The sequence below is a fragment of the Perognathus longimembris genome, chromosome 23, assembly GCF_023159225.1.
Source record: "Perognathus longimembris pacificus isolate PPM17 chromosome 23, ASM2315922v1, whole genome shotgun sequence".
Lineage (NCBI taxonomy): Eukaryota > Metazoa > Chordata > Mammalia > Rodentia > Heteromyidae > Perognathus > Perognathus longimembris.
The window spans coordinates 24,556,835-24,570,430 of record NC_063183.1 but is presented as its reverse complement, the minus strand read 5'-3'; the positions used below and the strand labels follow the sequence as shown (position 1 = coordinate 24,570,430).

At 41.9% G+C, this 13,596-nt stretch overlaps 1 protein-coding gene across 5 annotated transcripts in view; it reads right to left on the bottom strand.

The window, feature by feature from the left end:
• Nedd4 (NEDD4 E3 ubiquitin protein ligase) overlaps positions 1 to 13,596 on the bottom strand; it is a 60,214-nt gene that overhangs the window by 23,607 nt on the left and 23,011 nt on the right. For 2 of the 5 annotated variants that reach the window (XR_007208771.1, XM_048332169.1), the window contains exons 6-9: positions 6,032 to 6,082; positions 4,320 to 4,381; positions 3,896 to 3,998; positions 820 to 986 (exon numbers count right to left, since the gene is read on the bottom strand). Coding sequence is in view for 4 of the 5 variants with exons in the window: in XM_048332169.1 (XP_048188126.1) it covers positions 820 to 986; positions 3,896 to 3,998; positions 4,320 to 4,381; positions 6,032 to 6,082 (383 nt within the window). In the remaining variant the exon portion in view is untranslated. Of the gene's footprint in view, positions 1 to 819; positions 987 to 3,895; positions 3,999 to 4,319; positions 4,429 to 4,652; positions 4,820 to 6,031; positions 6,083 to 6,563; positions 6,582 to 10,763; positions 11,360 to 13,596 lie in introns of those variants that run through there. The other 3 variants (XM_048332171.1, XM_048332170.1, XM_048332172.1) reach the window with 3 other exon arrangements.

Sequence of the window (13,596 nt, the reverse complement as noted above, 5' to 3'; positions counted from 1 at the left end):
ACACACACACACACACACTTTCTCAGCTGGATGCCAGTGTCTCACACCTGTAACCCCAGCTACTCAGGAGGCTGAGATCTGAGGATCACAGTTTGAAGCCAGCCTGGGCAGGAAAGTCCATGAGACTCTTAACTCTAATAAACTACCAAATGGCTGGGAATGTGGCTTAGTGGTAGAGTGCTTGCCTAGCATGCATGAAGCCCTGAACTCAACTCCACAGCACCACAAAAACAGAAAAAGCCAGAAGTGGCGCTGTGGCTCAAGTGGCAGAGTGCTAGTCTTGAGCAAAAAGAAGCCAGGGACAGTGCTCAGGCCCTGAGTCCAAGGCCCAGGACTGGGGGGAAAAACAAAAAGACCTGGGTTACAATAGTCTTGGCTTTCTTAGAGTTGATGGATCCTAATACCACTATAATATAACTATGAATTCATTCACTTCAGACATGACTTTGAAAAGAAAATCAACAGTCAAAATGTATGCAGGGGGCTGGCTGTGGTGGTTCACATCTGTAATCCCAGCTACTTGGGAGGTGGAACACAATAGGGAGCCCCATCTGGATAAAGCAGGTAGGCATGAAGTATGTCTGTGATACTAGCCCTGCAGGAGGATGAGTAAGGAGAAACTCAGGTCAGCCCAGGCAAAAAAAAGCCTAAGACCTTATCCAAGAACAATCAAGAGCAAAAATAAAAAAGGAATAGGGGCGTGGCTCCAGTGGTAGAGTGCTTGCTTAGCAAGCGCAAGGTCCTGAGTACCAACCCAGTACCACCCAAAAGAAAAAGGAAAAAAATTCTACCACCAACGTGGGAGCTGGCAGCACGTACCGCAGAGTTGGTCTTTTCCACTGTGTTCTCCGTGACGCATGGTTTACGTAGTAGGTCCTTCCCAGGACGTCCTGCCTCTCTTCCCATCCTGGGGGAAGAGGAGAAGGTTCTTGCTGCTGCTGCAAATGGCAGGCAGCGTCTGGTTGGTCCAAAACAACCCAGCCAGGCTGTAAAACAGAATAGGAACAATTAACTTTGTTGTTTCGTGGTTGGTCATGGGGCTGGAACTCTGGGCCTGGGTAATCTAGCACTCTACCACCTTGAGCCACAGCATCTACAGAGTAAAATTTTATTTCCCTGGTTTAATTTCAAAAGCAGGTGAACTGCATTGTTATGTTACTCTTTTCTGAAAGATTAACTTGATTTCTTTGTTGAACTTGATCGATTTTTTTTTTCTGTCAGATAAGAAGAGACATACTACATAGTGGGAAAAGGAATATAGAAATGTTCAGAGCCAGGAAAATAGTGCCTAAAGAATATTTCTTCAGAAGCTAAATCTCTTAGAGATCTACTTCATACTATCCAAATAAATGCAAGAAGAAATTTAAAAACTTCCATCTAATTAGGACCTCTATTTAAAAAAAAACACCTGTTGCAAATGCCATTTAGAATCACACTCTTCATTTTTCTAGACAGAATTCTTCCTTATTAAACATGAATTATCTACATTCTCCACAAAGTAATTCCTCCCTGTCCTTCTCCCTCTCCCTCTCTTCTGCATTGAACCCTGGACTTTGGCCAGGCAGGCACTCTACCACTTGAGCCATACCTCTATTCCTATAAAATAATTTTCTAGGAATCAATGACCTTTACTGAAATTACTTGTCATGCTGGGTGCCAGTGGCTCATGCCTATTATCCTAGCTACTCAGGAGGCTGAGATCTGAGGATCATGGTTTGAAGCCAGCCCAGGCAGGAAAGTCCCGGAGACACTTATCTCCAATACTCATAAAAGCCAGAAGTAGCGCTGTGGCTCAAGTGGTAGAGTGCTAGCCTTGAGCAAAAAAACGCTCAGGGACAGCACCCAAGCCCTGAGATCAAGCCCCAGCACTGGCAAAAAAGTAAAAAAAAAATACACGTATAAATAAATAAGTTACTAGTCTTAAAGCTAATACTCAATTGCCTAAAATTTAATGGGAATCCAAGAGAATAAGAAAGATTTCAGAGCTATGAGAAATGTTACATGCTAGTCTTGTAAAACACATCCAACTATCCCTAAAGTAAGCAAGGATATGAAAACCAAATGTTCAATAATTACACATTGCAGTCACACTTTACCAAGGAAGACAAACTGCCTAAGATTATTTTCTTCAAACAGTAAAGTTGACACATTTAGTCCCAAACTAGATGTCAGAGGACCAGACCAAGATTTATCTCCTCATTATATGCACAGATAAATAAGCACAAGTTCATGTATTTGAATTCCTAGGGCCTTTTTTTTTTTTTGCCAGTCCTGGGGCTTGAACTCAGGGCGTGAACACTGTCTCTGGCTTCTTTTTGCTCAAGGCTAGCACTCTGCCACTTGAGCCACAGCGCCACTTCTGATTTTTTCTATCTATGTGGTGCCGAGGAATCAAACCCAGGGCTTCATGTATGTGAGGCAAGCACTCTACCACCAGGCCATATACCCAGCCCTCCTAAGGGCCTTTTGTAAATAAATACCTACATGCTGAACAACTCCTGAAATCGTAAGGTAGACGCTGAGGAAGTCAAGCAGTGAAGCCGGGGACCACAACGAACTGTCCTGAGTTGGCTATGATTCGTGTGGGGGTGGGATAGAGGCGGCTGGTTGGAGCACGTTACTAAGTAATAAAATGTTCTTAATTCTTTTAAAAGTTACTAAATACAGGATTTTCTTCCTTTCCAGCAGACACTCTGCCTTTCACACAGAATTCCATTATGCAAGACACTCTTTGCTACCAGCATGCCAGGGAGAGAAATTGTAGTAGTAAATCTCTTAAATTTTCTTTTTTTAAGTAAAGAGCTTTTTAAATAGCCAGGCACTAGTGGCTCATGCCTGTAATCCTAGCTGCTCAGGAGGCTGAGGTCTGGAGGACTGGTAGTTTGAAGCCTGCTAGGACAGAGTAGTATGTGAGACTCTTCTCTACAATTAACCAGCAAAAAAAAAAAAAAAGCCAGAATTGGCTTCGCACTTACTCTACCTCTACATCCACACACATGCCCGGGTCTCCATCCAGACACGTGAACTGTCCTCTCCTTTTATCCTGTCCTCTTTGAATTGGGACAAATACCACTTGCTTCAAATAAATGTGGGTTTTTATTTGATCATTGGAAATCAAGTCACCTGAATTCTACTCCTCTCCCTTCTCGTCAGGCCCGTCTCGACCAGGACAGGAAGGAATAAGAACGGCATGTCAGAAAACAGTTTCTCATTGGTTGACTTTTTCATCTTTTTTTTTTCGGTTGGTTTTTTTTTTTGGTACTGGGGATCGAACCCAGGAGGCTATACTCTGTGTCCTCTTAAAATGTCCAAGTGACAAATATTCAATTCTTACTTAAAGTATATGACACAGTTTTAGAAATGTGGGACATGAGAAAGTTAATGATTTCATTAAAGAAATGATTTCGTTCTTAAACATTATAATCTCGTGTGTGTGTGTGTGTGTGTGTGTGTGTGTGCACGCGCGCGCGCGCCAAGACAGGGGCTTGAACACGAACTGAGCACTGTGCTATCCTTTTGCTCTTTCACTCAAGGATGGTCTTCTACCCTTGAGCCACAGCTCCACTTCTGGCTTTTTGGTGGTTAATTGGAAATAAAGAGTCTCTTGCCGGGGTTGGCTTCAAATCATGATCCTCAGATCTCAGCCTCCTGAGTAGCTAGGATTAGAGGCGTGAGCCACTGGGGCCTGGCTTACTTCCTAGTCTTTAACATCATTAATTATTCAGAAACATCCTTTTAGAGGAAAAGAATTATTCATGAATGCCTGGGTGCAATAAATGTTCATGTAAATAATATTTATTACACACATTTCATTGGGTAATTTTCCCCCAGAGTACAGTAAAATATCAAATTAGACATTTTATTTTAGTTTCTCCAAATATTTATAACATCTCACCTCTAATTCCTCTGCCTGTTCAGCATTATCTTCTTCTGAGCCGCTGGTTTTAGGTAAATAAGTCATTTTTAATCTCAGATAACCTTTCACTCTTGATTTATGACTGTAGGAAGAGAACAATTATTCACAAAACTTGAACAATAAAAAACAAAAGCATTCAATAAGTGAGTTTACTGAACACCTACATACATTGAGGGATTTACCCGGGAGATTCGAAGGCAAGATCTTCAGATCTCAGCCTCCTGATGAGGCCGGGATCACGGGCGTGAGCTACGAGTGCTCTGCTCAGAAGCCATTTTACATGAAAAAAGTTTACTGTAAATTCCCCACCTCACATTTTCCTAATGCATTCTCGAGAATAGAAGACACGATAAATACTGTTTAAAAACAAAATCTTATTGCACTTTGATTTTATATTACTGACCTTCTTGGGTGAAGAACAAAATCCTTAAATGTATATGGTCTCTCCATTCTTGGATTTTCTGTCTAGAATGAAACAGTAGGTTTTCAAGACATATCCGTAACATCAAAACCTTAGGGGGCTGGGGATATGGCCTAGTGGCAAGAGTGCTTGTCTTGTATTCACAAGGCCCTGGGTTCAATTCCCCAGCACCACATATACAGAAAATGGCTAGAAGTGGCGCTGTGGCTCAAGTGGCAGAGTGCTGGCCTTGAGCAAAAAGAAGCCAGGGACAGTGCTCAGGCCCTGAGTCCAAGGCCCAGGACTGGCCAAAAAATAAAAATAAAAAAATAAAACCTTAGGTACTTTTCAAGAATATTCATGAACTACGACCTAAGGCATCGCTGAAATTAAACATGACAAAATGGTCATAAGCAGTAATGTGACAACGCTTTTCCTTTCCTGCACAAGAGTTCCAAGCTGGATGCCAGTGGCTCACGCTTGCAATCCTTGCTACTCAGGAAGCTGAGATTAAGTCTGTCAGACTCTTATTCCTAATTAACCACCGAAAAGCTGGAAGTGGAGCTGTGGCTCAAGTAGTAGAGTACTAGCCTTGAATCAAAAGGCTCAGGAACAGCGGGTAGGCCCTGAGTTCAAGCCCCTCTACTGGTGTGAATGCACAGACACACACACATGAAATAAGTCAGTATGACAACACAAGTCTCTCTCTCTCTTTCACACACACACACACACAAAATAAGTCAGTATGACAACTCAAGTCTCAAACTAACTGAGTCAAAAAGCAAGACAGAGGACAAGCAGTAAGTAAAAGAATATGGACAGTGTCAGCATGTTGGCTTGGCTGAAAAATAATCAAGTCCAGGAGAACAAAAAATGTAAATAGCTTGGAAAGTAAGACTGGATGAAATAAATTACTGAAAACTAATGATCTCCAAACACTAGAGAGAGCCAGTTAGTATCTCAGATGACTGACAGTGAAAAGGTCTTTTCTAAAGGCTCAATAATTGTTAATTTTTTACAACATAAATAGTTATTGTCTATTTTAAATATTTACTTATTAATTAAAAATTATCTTTAGTTGTACCAAGGATTTTCAATAAAACACAAAACAATCATTTATTATTATTTTATTTACTTATTTCTTTTTTTTGCCACTACTGGGGCATGAACTCAGGGCCTGAGTGCGATCTCTTAGCTTTTTTGCTCAAGGCTGGCACTCAACCACTAGGATTATAGATTTCAGCCACCAGTTCCTGGCTGTATGTGAGGACATGTTACAGAAGAAATTGCAATGAGAAATTGAACTAAATTTCCATATGCTTAAGAAATAAACAAGCTGGGCTCTAGTGGCTCACGTCTGTAATCCAAGCTACTCAGGAAGCTGAGATCTGAGATCATAGTTCAAAGCTAGCCTGGGCAGGAAAGTCAATGAGACTCATCTCCAATTAACCACCAGAAAACTAGAAATGACACTGTGGCTCAAAGTAGTAGAGCACTAGTCTTGAGTAAAAAGAGTTCAGGGACAGTGAGCAGGCCCTGAGTTCAAGCCCCAAGACCAAAAAAAAAAAAAAAGACAGCAGAAAGAAGAAAAGACAGAAAAGAAGTAAACAGAACATATACTTCATAAATCAAATAATTACATTATTTTTTTATATATAAATTTTAAATGAAAAAAGAATACACATAAAGAACAAAATCATGGATCCTATACCAACCGGTAATGGATACAGAGGAACATCCACTTGACCTAGAAAATCATCTCTTGTCTATAAAAGAAAGAAGAAATAAGATTACTTATACACTCAATTTTATTAGAAGACTTTGATAACATATTGTTCTCCTTCACAGAAAAATGTTGGGTTTTTCTGTCCTGTATAAACTTATGGATTCAACATCAGTGGATTAAATCAGTCAGAGGATTGATTAGTGATAAAAATAATCAATGGGTTGGTTAAACACCCATCAATGGATTAAAGTGTCAATGGCAACATCGATGCAAAATAAAAAAACCATAACATGACACAACTTCTGATCATGATAAGCAATAACATTAAATTAGTTCTCCTGCAGATAATAATTATGGACTCAGACAAAATACAAAAAAAGCAACTATTTGAAAGCAGAAGAGAGTGACCAAAATCAAGCAGAAACTGGAGGGAAATCAATCCTTCACTAACAGGAAAAACACAGTTAGGATTCATAAATGTGGGTTGTCACAGGTAGGGTTGTATTTGTATCTTTTGTCACCTGGCATTACCCCACTGTCCATACGGAACAGAGCTCATCATGGGGCTGGGAATATGGCCTAGTGGCAAGAACGCTTGCCTCCTACACATGACAGTGCTCAGGCCCTGAGTCCAAGGCCCACGACTGGCCAAAAAAAAAAAAAAAAAAAAAAGAAAAGGAAAACAAGGTCTTAATGAATGACCAGATAGGGGGAAACTTATCAATGAAATTAAAATTATAAAAATGAGTCAAGGGGCTGGGCATATGGCCTAGTGGCAAGAGTGCTTGCCTCGCATACATGAAGCCCTAGGTTCGATTCCCCAGCACCACGTATATAGAAAATGGCCAGAAGTGGTCCTGTGGCTCAAGTGGCCGAGTGCTAGCCTTGAGCAAAAAGAAGCCAAGGACAGTGCTCAGACCCTGAGTTCAAGGCCCAGGACTGGCAAAAAAAAAAGAGTCAAATGTACACTTTAGCACAAATAAGTACCATATATGAAATCTTTAAAAATCAGTAAAGGCTTGGCATATGACTAAAGATGACTGGAGAAGAGTTCTATGAACTTGAAGCAAGATCAATAGAACTTATCCAGAATGAAAAGGAAAGAGGATTTGTGGGGACGTTCAAGCAGTCTAACACATGTGTAACTAGAATCACAGAAAAGGAGTGGTGGGAAGAAATAGACAGAAACTTAGTGGCAGCCGTGGGAGTGGGGTGGGGACAACAACCCAGAAAAGGCAAAGATTTTCCACATTTGGAAACACAAGCCTAGATATTCACTGAGCTTCATGAATTAGAGCAGGCTGAAGATAAAGGAACATGTGTAGGCACATCATTCATAAATGCTAAAGGGGAATGGGAAAACTCTGAAAGCAGCCAAATAGAAACACACAGGGGAACGATAATACAATAACTGACTACATGTAACAAACAATGGAAGTCAGAAAAAAATAGAATAGTATCTATTACAAAGGCGAACAAAAGTATCTTGTCAGGCAATTAATTGTGGCTCACATCTGTAATCCTAGTTACTCATAAGGCTGAGATCTGAGGATTGCTGTTTGAAGCCAGCTGAGGCCGAAAAGTCCATGAGACTCTTATCTCCAATTAACTACCAAAAAAGCTGAAGTGGTACTGTGGCTCAAGTGGTAGAGTGCTAGCCTTGAACACAAAAGCTCCAGGCCCTGAGTTCAAGCCCCAGGACTGGCACACACACACACAAACACACACACACACACACTCACACACAAATATACTGAATTCTCTAGTGAAAAAAACAGGAATCAAAACAAAAGACAGAAAGTTCTTCAGGCCGAACCAAAATGGCAACAGCCTGGAGTGAATAAAGTTAAAGGACAGTGACCAAACCCTAAGTTCAAGCCCCAGTACCCACCAAAAACAAGGCACCAGGAAGAAAATCAGATAGAAGGAAGGAACACCAAAAGTGGTGGATTATATGGATGTTTTTAAAACATTCAATCTCAAGGACAGATTGCTATGTAGAAAAAAAAAGTATCACTTTAGTATGAGTTTAAAACGTAAGAATGAAGCCAGGTGCTGGTGGCTCATGCCTGTAATCCCAGCTACTTAGGAGAATGAGATCTGCGGATTGCAGTTCCAGGCCAGCCCATGCAGAAAAGTCCTTGAGATTCTTTTTTTGCTTTCTGGTCAATCATGGGGCTTTGAACTCTGAGCCTAGGAGCCATCCCTGAGCTCTTTTTGCTCAAGGATAGCACTCTACCACTTTGAGCCATGGCTCCACTTCCGGTTTTTGAGTGGTTAATTGGAGATGAGTCTCCTGGGGACTTTTCTGCCCAAGCTGGCTTCAAACATTGATCCTCAGATCTCAGCCTCCTGAGCAGCTAGGATTATAGGCTTGAGACACCAGCATCTAGCTCGTGACTCTTCAATTAACCACCAGAAAACTGGAAGTGGTACTGTGGCTCAAAGTGGTAGAACAACTAGCATTGAGCAAAAGAACTCAGGGACAGCACCTAGGCCCTGAGTTCAAGCCCCACGATCAACAAAAATAAAAACATGAATGTAATGACACTCACAAAATACAAGTGGGATAAATAAATCTCCTTTTGTAAGACTCTTATGTTTTGCATGAAATGGTATGATTTAGGTAAATTAGCAATAATTGATTGCAGAGCTAAAACACCAACGGAAGAATTTAAATGCAGTATTACAAATACCTGATTAACCTAAAATAAGGCAGGAAGAAGGAAACAAAACCCAGATGTGACAAACAGAAAAACAGCTAAGTTTGAGACGTAAATCTGACCATATAAATATGACAAACAATAGTCCTTTTTGTTGTATGTGTGTGCTGGGGCTTGAACTCAGGCCCTGGGCACTGTCTCTTAACTTTTTGGCTCAAGCCTAGCACTCTACCACTTGAGCCACACCCCTACTTCCAGCATTTTTGCTGGTTAATTGTAGATAAGATGCTAACAGAATTTTCTGCCTGGGCTGGCTTCGAACTGCCATCCTCAGATTTCAACCTCCTGAGTAGCTAGGGTAACAGGTGTGAGCCACCTGTGCCTGACCTCAACGGCTGTCTTGTAAGTAATCCCATTCTTGTCTCTAGTACTTCTGGTATGGTAAAATACGTTCTAAACATTTCTGGTAACACATTATCTTCCGTCTTTAAGGCCAACGATCTGAACTGAGCTCCCTAACTTGCATATCCAATCGAATGATCCCAAAGCACTGTATTTTCCAGATTCAGGGTCAGAATGCGTGGTCCCGGCAGGAACTGGGGAAAGTCTGGGGCATGCGGTTGTTAGAAATCGAGGACAATTAAAGGTTCTTTTTCCATTTACAAAGGAAAAAAGTAAGAGCTTGAGACTCATTCCTGGGAGGCAAGTCAGTCTGTGATGTTCATTAATGTTTCCTTAGCCAACCAATTGTTCCAAATTCTGAATGCCAAGCATTTCTTTGCAACAGTTATTTCCTATGTTTGAACAGCTAACCGCTTTCTTCAGAAAAGGGCATTTGCATTCAGTAAAAACACAAGTTATTTAAGAAGGCCAGTCTGAAAAATCTGAGAAAGGATTGAGACTGAGACCGAGTGCCATGTTATTTTTTTTTCTTTTAAAACACTACATCTGTAGTGAGTGTGGTTAGGTTAGTAAATAGTACTTTTTTCTAATTGCTTAATTATATGAATTTCAGTTTCCTAAAATCTTTCTTTTTTTTTTGGTGCTGGTCCTGGGGCTTGAACTTGGGACCTGGTGCTGTCCCTGAGCTTTTTATGCTGCAGGCCAACACTCTACCACTTGAGCCACAGCTCTACGTGCAGCCCTTTGGTGGTTAATTGGAGATAAGAGTCTCACAGACTTTCCTGCCTTGGGCTGGCTTTGAACCGCCATCCTCAGATCTCAGCCTCCTGAGTAACTAACATTACAGATGTGATCTACTAGTGGCCAGCCTGAAAATCATTTTTAAAACATAAAAATGAAAAATAATTCAAATTCAATGTTTTTAAAACTACAGTTAGAGCAATAAATGCTCTGAATTGGGCTGGGGATATGGCCTAGTGGCAAGAGCGCTCGTATACTTGAAGCCCTGGGTTCAGTTCCCCAGCACCACAACACAGAAAATGGCCAGAAGTGGCGCTGTGACTCAAGTGGCAGAGTGCTAGCCTTGAGCAAAAAAAAAAAGAAGCCAGGGACAGTGCTCAGGCCCTGAGTCCAAGGCCCAGGACTGGCCAAAAAAAAAAAAAAAATGCTCTGAATTTAGGAAGAAAAACTTATTAACGTTGTTAGGAAAGAATGCTACCTGAAATACAGAGAAAACAAAGGAAGTAATGTTTAGCTTTAAAAATAGGCACGTGTGTTTCTGTGGTCAGATTTAAATTAATTCCTAGTATACGGACAATTGCACCTGTGAGTTCGGGTGTCAGGTGTTCAAAACCTGCCTGAAGTAGACATTGCACTGTTATTACCTATTATCCCACCCCATTTTCTGTGAGCAATGGGGCCTTCCCACCTCCAGTCATAAGCTCTCCAAATCCAGGAATAAGTTTCTCCACTTATGGCAGGCGCATATTCTATTTCGGATAAATACTTGCTAAATTAATTTGCTTTGAAGACGACTTGAGTTTCCATTAAGGGCTGTGACTCTTGAAGAGGTTTCAGCCTTGGTACAAAAGTAAAGGTCATTCACCGCTAAAACAGTTACTTGAAACTCCAGGAACCTGTCTGGGGGAATCCTACCTCTAGTTTGAAAGGAAGTTATTTTTATGAACCTATGATAAAAGCAAAATCGAATGGCTTTCCGTCTCAATACCACTTAGAAGTTCTTTGTCCGTTCGATGGTCTTTTTAAGAACACTCGATGTGAGCCTCTCCCCAGATTCGCAGCTCTTCAGTACCAGTTAGAATATGTAGGCTATGAATCAGACTCCACTGTGGAAACGAATCGTTGAGTCACGATCATAATATTCCACTGGCATCCGCCCCAGGGAGAAGGTATTCATTTGAGAGTGCCATTCTTCCAGGCACACGACGAAGGATCACCAGCCATCACTTCAATAGCCTAGTTTGGGTATCCACGCACAGCTCTCTGCTCGGCCTCTCCAGATCCTGCAAGCCTCTCTGCCCTGGGAGTTCCTCAGGGGCTCTGGCTTGGCTGGTTCATTTAAATACATACTTATTGACCACCACTCTTCTCCATCCTGGGCATATGCAGACACAGACGAATTAAGAGGATTGTATTCCAGCCGGTTCTAGTCCAGAAACGACAGCAACTACTACTTGTTTAATCTCTTCTCCTTCTCTGATCAATTCAAGAAAAATTGACATTTCCTCTGCCTGCTTGTTTGCCTCTCTACTTTCATACCCCACCTTTAACTTTTTTTTTCTTTCTTTCTGGTACTGAGGCTTGAACCCCAGGCCTTATGCTCTGACTTGGCTTTTGGCTCACAGCTGGTGCTTTATCATCCACGTCATGTCTCCAGCCTGGCTTTTTGGTGATAAACTGGAGCTAGGCTTTTCTGCCTTGGCTGGCTCTGAACTTCAATCCTTTAGCTCTCAGTCTCCTGAGTAGCTAGGATTATAGGTGTAAGCCCCTGGCACCGGATCCAAATGCTATTTTAATATGTCATTCTTCAATGGTGATCCTTCTTAAATGGTTAGAATACAGGCTATAAACAAAAACTTAACAGAAAAAGTAAAGAAGAAAACCAAAAGGGCAACAATCATAGATCATTTTAACAATATCATAAGATGCTCCATTCACCTTTTGTGAGGGAAAGGATAAAGGATTAAAAAAAAACTATGAATATTTCTGTACTTAATGATCACCTAAAACTGAACATAAGAGATAATATCCATGGCTCAATCAATATCCTATGGCAATTTTATTTTTGTGCAGTGGGGTGTGTATGTGTATAATTATCTTGAAGTAGTTATACAAAAGGATTTTAATTCAACAAATCAGTTTATAAGTACAATGTATCCTGATCAATGTCACCCCTTCCATTCTTCTCTCCCTTCTTTCCCAACCCCACAGTATATTTTTCTATTATGACAGGTCAAAACGTTCTACAGTGCTTGGTTTCACAATATTTCTAAGTTCAGTGAAGGGCTAGCCTTTCCTTCCGATGACACCCAAGAGCCTACCTGGAAAGGCCATGGATTTGCTTTGTTTAAGGTGCTCTTTGTTGGAACTGGCTCACAAGTGGAGCTACAGGATACAAAGACACATAACCTACTTGCTTTCCACCTGCCCAATGTCAGCAGTTTGATTAAATCTTAGCAAAAAAGCTCATGCCTGTCATCCTAGCTCCTCATGAGGCTGAGATCTGAGGATAAGATTTTGAAGCCAAACCAAGCGGCAAAGTCCACAAGACTCTTACCTTCAATGAACCACAAGAGCAAAACAACAAAAAGAAAACCAAAAACCCCGTGAGCCTCGAGTGAAACAAGGCTGAGAAACAGCAGTCAAGCCCTGAACTCAAGCCCCAGTAGCGGCACAAGGAAAAAAAAAAAAAAAGTAAGAGTCGCCTGGTCCCCGAGTAGTTTCTAGGAGAGGGCCTTAAACACAGGCTTGCTTTGGACATGGCTGTATTTTGTTTTGTTTGGTGCTTGGCGGCTGGGAGGGGACTGTGGAAATCACAGCCCTGCTGTCCCACGGGAGCTGGGACTATTCATAGGCAGTGTCAGGTTTCCAATTTTCTGTCTCCTTCATTTGATTTCCCTTCAGTTTTCACTGCCCAGATGCATGTATTCTACTGCCGCCTTTGATCAAAGCTAACATTCTACTTCTTTGAGTGCATTTCCAGTTTTGTGATGGGTCATCAGAGATAAGAGTTTCACAGACATTCCTGTTTGGGGTGGCTGTCATCGAACCATGATCCTCAGATCTCAGCCTCCTGAGTAGCTAGGATTGTAGGCCTGAGCCACAAGGGCCCAACCTATAGTGATTCTTAATATGAAAAGAATTTTGAGCCCAGGGGATGGATGACAATACCTGGAGATGTGTGTGTTTGTGTGTGTGTGTGTATGTGTGTGTGTGTGTGTGTGTGTGTGTGTGTGTGTGTCTGGGTACCAGGCCTTGAACTCTAAGCCGCATGCTCTCACTTGGCTTTCTTGCTTATGGCTGGCACTCTACCCACTGAGTCATGCTTCCAGTTCAATATTTTGCTGGTTAATTGAAAATAAGAGTCTGTGGACTGTTCTGCCCAGGCTGGCTTTGAACCGCAAGCCTCCAGGTCTTAGCCTCCTGATCAGCCAGGAGAATAGGTATATATAGTATATGGCACAGCATGCTGGTGTGTGGCTTGGTTGGCATCTGGAGGGGGGCGCTACTGGCATCGGGTGGGTGGAGGCCAGGGCTGTGCTCAGCATCCTAAAGGACACAGGGCTGCACTAGGACAAATGGGTATCCAGTGGCCCCCTGACCCCATAGTGCTGCAGGAAGGACCCCGCCCTGGAATTTCATTCTGGATGTTTCTGCCTGGCAAACTCCAATCCACCCATCAAGACTCAGCTTGCCAGTCACTTGCCCCGTGATGCTTTCCTCGGCTAGAACAGGCTCCTTCCTCCAG